General features: G+C 40.3%; 1 protein-coding gene across 2 annotated transcripts in view; it reads left to right on the top strand.

Annotated features, from left to right (window-relative positions):
- The window catches only part of tmem108 (transmembrane protein 108), a 75851-nt gene that overhangs the window by 24506 nt on the left and 38595 nt on the right, over positions 1-12750 (top strand). For both annotated transcript variants that reach the window (XM_010782645.1, XM_010782644.1), the window contains one exon: positions 4531-4614. In XM_010782645.1, the coding sequence (XP_010780947.1) occupies positions 4575-4614 (40 nt within the window). In that variant the 5' untranslated portion in view covers positions 4531-4574. The remainder of the gene's footprint in view (positions 1-4530; positions 4615-12750) is intronic.

Consider the following 12750-nt stretch of genomic DNA (forward strand, 5'->3'; position numbering starts at 1 on the left):
TTTTTTGGGAGTTTGATTTATTTTTAAATTAACATAAATACAACATTAAAACCTATAATTTCACACTTAAACCATTATCTAAAAAAAAGAACAATTTCACATAAACCTCTGGTTTTTACTGGGGCTGGGGCAGTTCAACTTGATTTTGACGCTGTACGCAATATAGGCGTAGTTCTGTTAGTATAAGATAATAAGATTGGGGGGGGGGGGTTGTGCCATAGTTTATTGGCACTGTACGCAATATAAGCGTAGTTCTGTTAGTACAAGATATAAGATTTACTTTGTTGATCCAAAATCGGGAAATTGTGTTGTTGTGAAATAAAACTTTTTTTTATTTTTTATTTCTAACTTTTTTTAATTTCTTTTTCTCCCCAATTTTCGGCGCCCCCGACGGGTTGATGCACCCTTAGCATTCGCCTATACTGCCTATGCCAAGGGCCGACCCTGGAACCCAGAGTAAAATGTTTTTGTGTGCACAGACTACAGGTGAACTGCGAACAACAGTGTGATTTTGGTGGGAGTATGACCAACCTGGACAAAGTTATAGTGGGGGTGCCAAACCCGGCAGCACCAACACCTGGTCTGCCACATGTGGAAGCCCCCCTTTAGTTTCTCACCTGCTGAGCCCAGAGTAAAATACTTTTTTGTACACTGACTACAGGTGAACAGCAAACAACAGTGTGATTTTGGTGGGAGTACGACCACCCTGGACAAAGTTATAGTGGGGGTCCAAAACCAGGCAGCTGCACCACCTGTTCTGCTGAACATGGGCTGTAGAGAACCGTGCAGATCTTCCCTATTAACACCAGGATTAACCTTATCGAAAAGAAAAAGAACATTAACAGTGTGAGAGAGGCACAGATACAATGACAATAATACATTCAATGTCACCTTACAATACACAAATAAAATAAATACCAGTGGCATTACAATACAAAAATATGTGATATCATTACTTGTGATTTTTTACGTATTTTGTATTCATGGTTATCAAGTATCAGATACTTAAACAACAGAGAATGTTTTATAAAATAGTGCTATACTGACAAAACACATATTATCCTTTGACCATGTACTCTGTAGGAATAAAACACTGACGTTTATTCCAATGCAAAACATTTTACAAAGTAAAACATTTATTTGATTCTTCCGCTTAGAAAACTAGACGAAACGTCCAATAATTGAAATGACGTCAGCCCTGCGAACACGGCTTCAATCCACGGCACAACACAGGAGCAGCGGTGGAGTAATTGAGATCATCTGAGTCAAGTGGGCTGCTTGTGTTTCTGTTGATCACAGGACATCATATGACCAGCAGCAGATCCTGTGTGAAAGCACTACGTTTGTCAGTGGACGTATGACAACATGCACAATAACTTATATTGGAGCTATAGGCTATACTTTGGTTTAAATTGCATGAATAAAATAGCTAGAGAGCCAACATTAATTTAATTCATCCAATATCAGACCTTTTAACAAAACTTTCAATGCTTTTCTTTCATTATAATTTGAGTAAAATGTTGAGGAGATAACATTGCATTGTTTTCTTTTTTCACTGACACAGATATAATTAAAAGACTATCAGTCCAAGCTCAGCTTTGGTAAGGGAGATACAGGACAGGCAGAGAGAAAGTGATGGAAGTCAGAGAGGGACTGCAGGGACAGCCTTCTGAGCCCAGGGTTGTATTTACATTATGTTCATGTGCTGTTCAACACAACCTATGTAGGCTTAGTTACCCCATCTATCTATCTGCAAAGTAAAATGAACTAAATTACTGAATTATTTGTAATACACTGGCAGGAGCGACAAGTGAGGAGGAGCATACATTTAACAATGAGGGATGCATAAAGGACAGAGAGAGTAATGAACAGAAAGAAGACAGAGACATTACTTTTCCAATGTTTTGGAAGCATTTTAGCCTCTTCTGCACCTCCAGATTATAATGTGGATCATTATTGGATCATGCATTACACTTTCAATATAATTTATGCTGCAGCCCACTGATATGGTTTGAAATTAATATATCATCCAATTTGTGCCCCCCTACAGGACTTAAAAACAGATATCTAGATCATGAAAATCCTCCCAAAATTGGGGGGGCCTGCCCCCGAGCTCCCCTAGGACCTCGGTATTTACGAAATCCTGGGTACGGGCCTGGCTGCAAACACGTACACATGCATCCACCCATTCATGCCTCCTAGGTCAGGCATTTGTGATATAAAGTATTTGCAGGTATTAGCAAGACAATAACATGTGATCCTGGTAGTCTAGTTTGATTTGTCTTATTTAACTAAGGTTAGAAGACTATCAGGGAGGTTGTATGATGTTGAGCAACTCCTAATGTATTTTGGCACACAACTCTGTGTTTTTATTCCAAGCCTTTTGTGTGTTGGCACCCTGCTGTGTCCACACAGAGCTCTCTTAAACATGAATAAGAGGACTGCATTTTGTAATGTCTGCCTAAATGCATGGTCTCCATCCAGTAGGAACTCCCTTGTGCAGTAACAAGGACATGATCCCTCACCAGTTTCCAGAGGTAAACAGAGGTACTAGAATTGAATGGAGTTTCTGCGTTGGTGGGATAGTGTTAAGCATTGCATTAAAACACTCTCCGCTGCTGCCAGTGACCCTACTGTCAGGGGTTTTGTCTGTGCCGTGACCCTAGATGTCTTCTCAAATGATCTTTTACCTGCACATGTGCATGCAACTACAATACAGCTTCTTGAACAGCTGTGTTTTGTCCATCCTCCTTTCTAAACAAAAACCTTGTTGTGCTCTGTGATAAGAAGTATAAATCAGACTCTCCCTGCCACTATCTCTCCTCTTCCCACCCTTCCCTGGCCTCACCCCTTGTGCCTTGCAATTTAAAGAGCATGTCAATGTGGCTGAGCTGGCCTGACAGCGCTGATGAGGTGTAATCACCGTGGAAAGGCTCAGCTGCTTTCTTCGCACCCTGCCATTGAGCTCATTAGGCCAGGAACTTGATGCTAAAAAATATAAAGCAGAAGATAGGAGTAAAGCGGCAAAAGGGCTTACTATGACTGCAGCGTTATGGTGTGTTTACAGTGGGCAGTGGAGATGGTTTTGGGATAGGTGGCATTTATTCAGAAGCTGGGAAAAACAAATGTTCTGTTGCTATTACTGTATTCATTCATTAGTCTTACTTGTATGCGTCTTATCCTTCGCCATTATAGTCTAAGCTGTGACTTAAGAGCGGGGAAGAAGCAATCAGCTCTGTTTTCATTTTCTTGGAACACATTTGTTATCTAAATTAAGGACTGCCTTGACAACTAATTTAGTAAAACATGTTTAAATTATTGTTTTCATTTATTTGATCTGTTGTAAAAGGAAAGTAGAGTTAGAAGGAAAAATAAATTATTTTCAAACATGTAATATAATACATTGTTTCTTGTGATTTTTGCATTCTACCATTCCCATAAGTAAGCTATTGCTAACATGGATAGATGGATAGTCGCTGTAGCGGTCATACATTGTGACTATTGTAGGTAAATATTTGTGTTATGTTTAATATCATCTATGTTACTCAACATGTTATTTTCCCTGCTCGGGCATGTGTCCTCCAACCGTATTCAATTCAACAATTTCAAAATGGTCCGTGGTTGCATAGTTCAGATTTATAGCCCAATACAAACACTGAAAGGTTGCCACAATGGCGACAAAATGACTCAGATGTGTTGTGTTGCCTCTTCAGTCTCCTGAACGGGGCTGCATTTATGACAAAATAAAGCCTTATGAAAGGATCAGCACCCTACTGCCCTGTGCTTTGTGTTGCCTGTCCCTCTCATCTAACACGTCTCCCGCAGAATCACAGGTTGCCTGATACCAGACCTCTCCTCCTGGGGGGGGTGCAAATCCAATTTCACATGTAAGAGATTATTCACGCAGGTAGGGTGAAAGGTGCTAGGTGTGTGTGTTCAAAATAGACTTCTTTAGAAACATGTGTCTGTTTATGTTGATTGTGAGAGAGCTTAGTGTGGGCACCGTGTTGCACAAGGGCACTTCCCACAAAGGGAGGCGAATACGCACACACTAAAATCTCTGGGGGTGAAAGGAGATGTGTGTGTGTTTTCTTTCATTTAACAGAAGGCCATCAGTGAGTCATTCTCCTAAAGAGCACCCTTGGGTATTTGTCGGGCTGACAAACAGGCAGTGGCTGTCCTCAGAACCAGGCTTACTGGTCAATGTTTAATGCGATGTAATTGGTTTTACTGGGCAACACAGCCTGCAGGATGACAACGCTGATTTGAAAACTAGCAGTTGAGGCTCTCCTTCTTGGTCTTTTGTTGTCAAAGTTTTGGTTGTAATTCATATGATCCACTCTGAGATGCGTTACTGTTTTATGGTAGTCATTACAAGGATTAAACGTTCAAGGTTAAGCCTTTCTTGTCAGTGTCTCCTCTACTTAAATCTGCTCACATACAATCACAGTATATCAAAACTTTAATGTGATTTTGATACCAGAGTTGAGTTTCACCGTATCTGTCATTCTCTCTCTCTCTCTTTACTAGAGAACCATGAGCACTGTGGAGGAGGAACCGGATCACATGATACCATGAAGACAAGCCTGCATGTCCTGCGCCGCCAGCTGCTGAGTGAGTAGACCCCAGGGTGGGACCAGGGCATCGGCAGAGTGTCCTGGGTTTGCAACCAGAGACCCAGAATGCCAGTATGCATTATACGTATGTGCAAAGTCTAAAGAGAACATGTCTGGGAAAGTCCTGCTACTATGTTACAAATACGATTTACAGCAGCATAGAAAACACACACACACACACAATGTAAACACACGTTTTACACGCTATGTAAAGACACTTTTTAATGTGTTATTGCCCTTTAATACCACTGTATAGATAAAGTTCAAAGCACTCATTAATATTTATAAGGTTTAACCTTAACACATTATAAAGCCCCTTATGATGTATAAGGTCAATTATTATAAATACTTAATTGCTGGTTTTGCAAGGATCATAGCTGGATGATAATTATCATATTTGGGAAACATAAGTGTATAAGTAACTCTAGGAGATCATAAGGTGCTAGAAATTAAAGTTCTGATGTATAGGCAGATATAATACATTACAAGGTGGTTATGAATCACATTAATTGGTTTGCTTTATATAGTGTTATTAACAGATTATAATGGATTATTCAATACATTAGGCTATACATATTAGACATTGGCTCCGTAGAAAAGTGTTACTAAAAAAACTATAATAATAGACAGGTCTACAGGTCCATAAAAGAAGGGTCACAAAAACACATGGTGTTTTCTTTTGTTCGCAATATATGGGATGGATGATAAAGTTTGTTGTACAGTTGCACAGCTGTCTGTGTGAGGGTTAGGAAATATTAGCCATCTGATCAAGAATGATCCACAACAAGTAAGCAAATGAGCGCTTATCCCAAACTTTGATCCTTTAAATATGCTTTTTGTAACCAGAAGTCTTGTTGCTCTCTCTTGGTGGTGGATTAAAAAAGTTCCTTTATTGCTGGAGGCCTTGAAAATGCCTTGAGGGAACCTAATATCTTGATATGAGATACGGTTCATACATTTCTTCATGTATCCCCTTAGTTCTTGTTAAAGTTGTAGTCTGTACTGCTTTAGATTCCGAAGACGGGATCAAGGCTGTGTTCACAGCTCTGGCAAGCCACCAGCGCAGAATGTCACATGAATATGGAGCATGAAGGTCAGACTGGGACCCACCATGCTCCTGGACGGTTAGCTTACCAGGCTGATGATATGGTATGCAACCCAGAGCTCCACCCTCAGGCCAGCGGAGCCAAAGGCTGTCTCTGACAAATCTGCCTTAATCTCACACAAGTGATAAACTCGGACTGGACTGCTGTGATGGAAGTGCCTTAAGTTGTAGCAGAGGTGGAGCGAGATCACATCGAAAAGGTAAAAAAGGTTCAAAAGTCTGAATCATGACTGTGGACTTGCTTTGTATATTTTTATATTAAGACCATATTTCTGGTTTTGTCCAGGTCGATCCGGTCTCTGAAAGCATCACTTTTACAGTCGGAGATCCAGCTGAGGCCTGAGTTTCCTTGGGCACATTACACTTCCATCAGGGTTGCCTCTTTACAGTGTGCAGAACTGAAAGGCCCTCTTAGCTATACAGAGACATTTCCTAGTTCTCAGTCTTTACCAGCCATCTGCAGGAGACAGATGTGCCTTAACATCCTTAGGCTGCGAGCAAGCGAATGGATTCTGCAGATAGAAGATAACTAAGATGAATGATCCCTCATCATGACAGGTGTCAGAGAGAGTACAAATACTTTTCTTCTGGTCACCTCTGTGTTGTATTTTATTCTTCTGCGCTCCCTATAGACCTTTGCAAGCTTGTTCTGATGAGATAATAAACCTAACACAATTGAGATAACTTACTTGTTTCTTGCAAATTAAGTTTTTTTCTGGCACAAATTCTGAAAAGCAAGGTAATTGCTTGCAAATTGTGTTTTGAAGGCAGCTTCTTGAAAGACGAATTGGTATGAACTATGAAGTGTAAATGAGCACACAGGGCTTTAGTAACCCTCCAAATCTGACTTTGGCTTGTTTTGTTTGATTAAAGTCTGCTTTTGCAACAGTATGTGATTTTTTCAAGCCGCAACAACAATAACAATTCTTGGTAATTGGAAAACATTGACAGTGACTGTGACTTGGTGTTAAACTGCGTATCTGCAATTTGGTGTTCTCTTCAGTCCAGACCACTTCCTGTTTAACATTTCTCCTTCCTGATTATTTGCTGCTTTCATAGTAGCTAAATCATTATCCCAGTAAACAGCACAAGAAGTCTTTGTTGTTCTTGTTTTCGCATTCCCCTTCCGTCTGATTCTCCGATAAAAGCTTCACTGTTCAAAGCTGCCGTAACCCGACAAACAATTTGTGGAGCATTCAAACGGGAAGCCATTATCCTGTTACGAAAGCCTTTCCCTCTTATCTCAGGACTCACATCTGTAGAGCTCTCCCCACTCCGCCTCTCCACTACTCCACCCATACAGGCCTCCATCACGATGGTTCCAGCGGGCCACAGGATGTACCGTATCTGTCTGTTTCCCCCCACGGGACAGACACTCAGCCCAAAATGGCAGACAAACACACCCAAGAGCAAACCATAGGAATGTGTCTGTTTGTGCTACTGTAAAGATGACCCTGTATTTAAACGCTCAGGATGTGTAATCACCTCTACAATAGGAAGAATCCCAAAATAAGTTGTGCTTGGGTTGTGAAGCTAGTCAATGGTTGAAGTAGTAGGACAGAGGGTGTCGTATTGTCATACTGATATTCTGTAAAAACTGTGAAGTCCACTGAGACAAATGTAACATTTGTGATATTGGGCTATATAAATAAACATTGATTGATTGAGTAGTAGAGATAGTCATGAAAGTATAGTGATACGAAAGTTAGCACTCCGCCTTACAGTAGTAGTTAAAGTATTATTACTGTTAGCTACAAACGTTGTGTCTGTATTGTTAACAGTTGGGCTAGTAGTTATGTCATCTGTAGCCTACACAAATGTAGTACTTGTATAGGTAGTCATGGAAGTACTGGTATTAGTGTTAGCAGTAGGACGAGCAGTGTTAGCTAAACCCTAACCATTATAGTATGCTAGTAGCATGGGTGGTTGTAGTGGTAGCAGTAGTCATGAACACCCAGAAGTAATAGTAGAACTACTTTAAGTTGCAGTAATATTGTTATTAAATGGTAAATGCACTGTACTTATAGAGCGCTTTATCCAGTCTTTAAGACCCCTCAAAGCGCTTTACATACTACATGTCATTCACCCATTCACACCCATTCATACAGAGCAGTGTACCTTACTCTATAGGACTAGCATTCATACACATTCACACACCGTTGGGCCAATCCATCTGCCGAGCATCAGGGTTATTAGTTTGTAGAACATGGCTACAAGGTGATAAGTCAATTGTCTGTAGTAGTTATATCATTTTACTTTAATGGGTAGAAGTGGTGGATATAGTAGCGTGCCGCCCTTCTGTTTATAGTGGATCTATTGATGAGTCCAGGGCGATAAGGCTCTGTCCAGCAGCGAGATATCAATTTGCAAGCAAGTTACCCCGACAGCTCTCCATTCCGGCCTGCTGATAAAAGGGTTTTTGGTCTGCCCTCAAGCTGTGGATCTGATCTATTTCTGAGAGCAAGTCCAAAAGCTTTCAAATTAAAGGTTCCGGATCACCTTCTACACAAATCTCCCCATTTAAGGCTTAACGATTCTTTGATCTTGCGGTTGTCCAGCCTTTTTCCCTCCAAGCTGAGATATTGAATTCATTTTTGGTATTAGAATCAGAGCCATTATGTGTGCAACCGTATGATGTGATAAAAGGTTCAATGGTACATTTTGATGAAGCCCAATGTAGATACAACGCCCTTCTCCATTTGCCCCCTGAGGATTTGGGGAGAATCCCATGGCTGGGGTTGTCGGCTGCTTGTGAAGTGGGTGTGATAGCATTAAGAGCTCAATGTGGTCCCACTGAGGTTCCGGCCTGGGTGGGTGTGGAGGATATCCCTTAATTAATAGCCAGTTATGTCAATGGCGGGCTGCCAAACAATCAGTAATGCATGTTTAATCCCATTTCATTAAGAGGCTGGGAGAATTTTAAATGTCTAAGTCTCATATCTTANCAAATACCTGTACTTTCTACTTCTTACATGTTGAACACAAATACCTGTACTTTCTACTTCTTACATTTCGAACCCAAATACCTGTACTTTCTACTTCTTACAGTTTGAACACAAATACCTGTACTTTCTACTTCTTACATGTTGAACTCAAATACCTGTACTTTCTACTTCTTACATTTCGAACCCAAATACCTGTACTTTCTACTTCTTACATGTTGAACACAAATACCTGTACTTTCTACTTCTTACATGTTGAACACAAATACCTGTACTTTCTACTTCTTACATGTTGAACACAAATACCTGTACTTTCTACTTCTTACATGTTGAACACAAATACCTGAACTTTCTACTTCTCTCATTTTCCAAACAGGCTGGTTCCTTTAGTCTGAATGTGTGTTTGGTGGCGTGATCATTATTATTTAGAGTCATTGCGTGCCTATTGATTTGAACACGATCCGTGTATCCATCATTTCCTGGTCTTCTCTAAAGAAGAGGGACCAATGAAAACGTTGTCATGTTGCCGTTGTTCAGCATGGAAACATTCATTAGCTAACAATGACATTATTGTTCTATTAATATAAAGGGAGGTCAGGTACTCTTTAAAACAGCTGCTAGTTATGGGTACTTTTTACTGAAGTACATTTCAAAGCCTCTTTACTTTTACTTGAGTAAAGAAGTTTAGTCAGTACTTCTACTTTCACCAGAGTATTTTTAAACACGAGTATCTGTACTTCTACTTGAGTAAAGGATGTGTGTACTTTTGCCATATCTGGTCCCAACTCAACTTTTCCCAAGACTTGAACTTCCCCAAAACACTGACCTGGTTTGCAGGGGATTGGCTGCAGAGGTAAATTCATCTGTTGGTCAGAGGAGACCTGGAGGGACTGTGCGTTGGGGTGGAAAGCCGGGATCATCACGTAGGGCATGTTCACCTGCTGGGACGAGGCAGAACAGATACACCTCATCTCATTGGTCTGAAACTGTTGTAATTTAACATCCCATATCTGTGCTGCTGGTAGGCGAACATGTCTGAAGGCTGACCTGGATCTGCTGCTGAAGAAGGTTGATCTTGTGCTGCTGCTGGATCAGCTGCTGCTGCTGCTTGGCGATCTGAGACACAAGACACATGGTCATTATCACACAGATCACGTGCTGTATGTATGTGGCAAACACACACAATTTCAAAAAGTGGAGGGGACCATGATCCAATGACAACCCACCAAATGCAATGCATGAATTGTATCCTGTATCCTTCGACCCCTAACCCATCACAGTCCCCCTGCTTCCTCTCCTAATGCTATTTATTTCATCTGTAATTTATTTTTTGCCCTTCTTGTTTGTTTGTTTGTTTGTTTGTTCATCATGTACAGCGGCCTTGGGTCCCTTGAAAGGCGCTATAAAAATGTAATCTATTATTATATCAAATGTACAAACTCTATTATTTTGTACATTGACACTATAATTACAAAATATGTGAAATGAACATGCATTGCTATACAATTCATAACAAAGAACTGGATAAGTGATGACGATGCAATGAAGTAGAATTTCCCCAAGAATCTGACAAATGTAGTTATTTAAATTGTCCTTTTTCTTACATTACATATTTTGTTCATCTGACAAGCTTTGACTGATCTTACACCATTAGGATTCTAAGTCGACCCAGTGTTTACCTTTTTGACAACAGAAACTTACTAAATGGGTAAATACACTTTTTCACCAATCATTTTCCATGACCAAAGAAATGACTCTTTCTCAGCGGTACCACTGAAAATGGTTTATTATTAAAATAAAGTCTGCATATGAAACATGTTGTGCCTATCTAAAACAAATAACGTAGATGAAATAGTAGGCTCCTACAGACTAAAGCCACTGTAGACAAGAGGGCAAAATACCTCGTCAGTTAAATGCCATTCTACATTTCATTACTACAGTATGTATTATCATTATAGTATTACTATTTCAGCGATTAAATAAAATATAAATTATATTTGATGCAACTTTAGTTACATTTCCATGACTTTTCCAAAGCTTTGGGGCAAATATTGTTTTCCATAACTTTTCCAGGGCCTGGAATTACCATTTTGAATTTCCATGACTTTTCAATGACCGTAACAACCCTGTATATAATACTTTCTATATTCTACATTTATACTGAAATGACAATACAAGCAAAAATGCACGCATGTTTTAGTATTTATTTTATAACATCAAACAGTAAAGTCCATTGCAGTAAAATGTTGCAAAGGAGCTGAACTGCAGCAAAAATCATGCACATTTACAGATAATTACAGTCAAAAATAGCTACATATTATGTGTATCTGCCAAGCATTTACTGATCCGACACCATTAACATATAGTTTTGACCTTTTTGACCTCATAAACCGTTCCAGAAAATTCTTAGAAAGTCAATATGCCTCAGGACTGCAGATGGAAATGATCTATTAGCTAAAATCTGGCATAAAAAACCTCTTCTCTTTTCTGAGATTATTGCATTTGTGTGCATGAGCCTTGTTCAAATAAATACTTAAAAGTAAAAAATCACTTTAGATTAGTCCCTGTTTTGGACTTTTGGATGTCGTTTTGAAACTCAACCCTCCAGAAGCCTAGATTTGTTATTTGTCTTAACTTGTAAATGCACCTGTCTTCTGTGTATCTGTGACACTGTACTTGTATGCACTTGTTTTTCTAACTCCTATATCACTAAATACAAAATAAAAACTTTGTCCCACTTTTGAATGTTTGTCTTTTGTTGTTTCAAAACTCGATCCTCCAGAAGCCTATATGTCTGTAGTTGTGTGACTGTCACCTGTTCCTGCTGTTGTCGAGCCAGCTCCATCTGCTGCTGCTGTTTCTCCAGCAGCAGGGCGGCCATGTTCCTCTGCTCAGAGTGCGCTCCCAGGAGCTGCTCCCTCAGACCGCTCAGCTGGTTGATCATCATCAGCAACTGGAGCTCCTTCTCTGCCAGAGCCTCGGGGGTACCTGGGGGAAAGGTCAGAGGGTCAGCTGGACTCCAAAAAGAGCAAAAAACACACACAATTATTACATTTGAAAAAAAGAATAACTAGAGGGGGGACATATAGACTTAGTCAGGGGGTGGGACTTTCAATGAATTCAAATATGATATAAAGGGCTGCCATTTCCCATAAAACCTTTCCTTTCAATTTGTACCTGATGTTTTCAAATGTTAGGAAGTTCATAACATCCTGCAGACATTGAGAGGTGGATGGGGCTCCATCAGATTTCCACCGGAGCAGAAATGGGGCGAAGCCTGCGAGCTAGTTCAGGCAGTCAACTCGAGCACTTATGCTGCATTCATGCATAACGCCCCTTGCCACTCTACAACCAACCAAACAGTCTCCTTAATATGCCGCTCTATTTAACCTGCCAGATCTCTCTCTATGCATCGCTTGCTGCTGCTGTTGCTGCAGCTACTTCCACGTCGCTGCTGCTCGCTGCCCCACCACCACCCCAGCTTCCACCTGTAGGCTCGGGGGTTAGATATTTAATCATCGCTCATCGTGCTATGTATATCTGTGGAGTGATGAGGCCCGAGCCTAGACGCCAAACTCAACTATATGCTGCTTCTAATAAACATGTTAAAGAAACACGTGAGTTGTCTGACTGAAGTAGCCTTCTAGCTAACAATGAAGTAAATGCTAAAGTGGCTAACTGATTTGAGGTACAGTCTTGCGGGCCGCCAAATACTGCAATAAAAGGGGCACATTTTTATTTGTATCTTAAATATTTTAGACGTAGTGTCAAAATAGCCCTGCCAAAAATGGATTAACTTTGGACATGAGTAGAACATGTGACTTGGGTGACATGGAGATGTATGAGCTTTTTTTTTTTTTCAAATTCAGGAAGGACACTTGGCAGTGGCGGTTATAGACCAATTTTAATGGGGGGGGCAGTTATTTAATGAGAGGGGCACAATAAAATAAAAGTGGGTTAAAAAGACAGACCGTATCATTTCTGCTATTTATTTGATTTTTTTACTTTATTATTTGCCCCTTTTGTTTGTTTGTTTGTTTGTTTGTTTGTTCACCATGTAAAGCGGCCTTGGGTCCCTTGAAAGGCG

Source organism: Notothenia coriiceps, unplaced genomic scaffold, assembly GCF_000735185.1.
Source record: "Notothenia coriiceps isolate Sejong01 unplaced genomic scaffold, NC01 NC01_scaffold00024667, whole genome shotgun sequence".
NCBI lineage: Eukaryota > Metazoa > Chordata > Actinopteri > Perciformes > Nototheniidae > Notothenia > Notothenia coriiceps.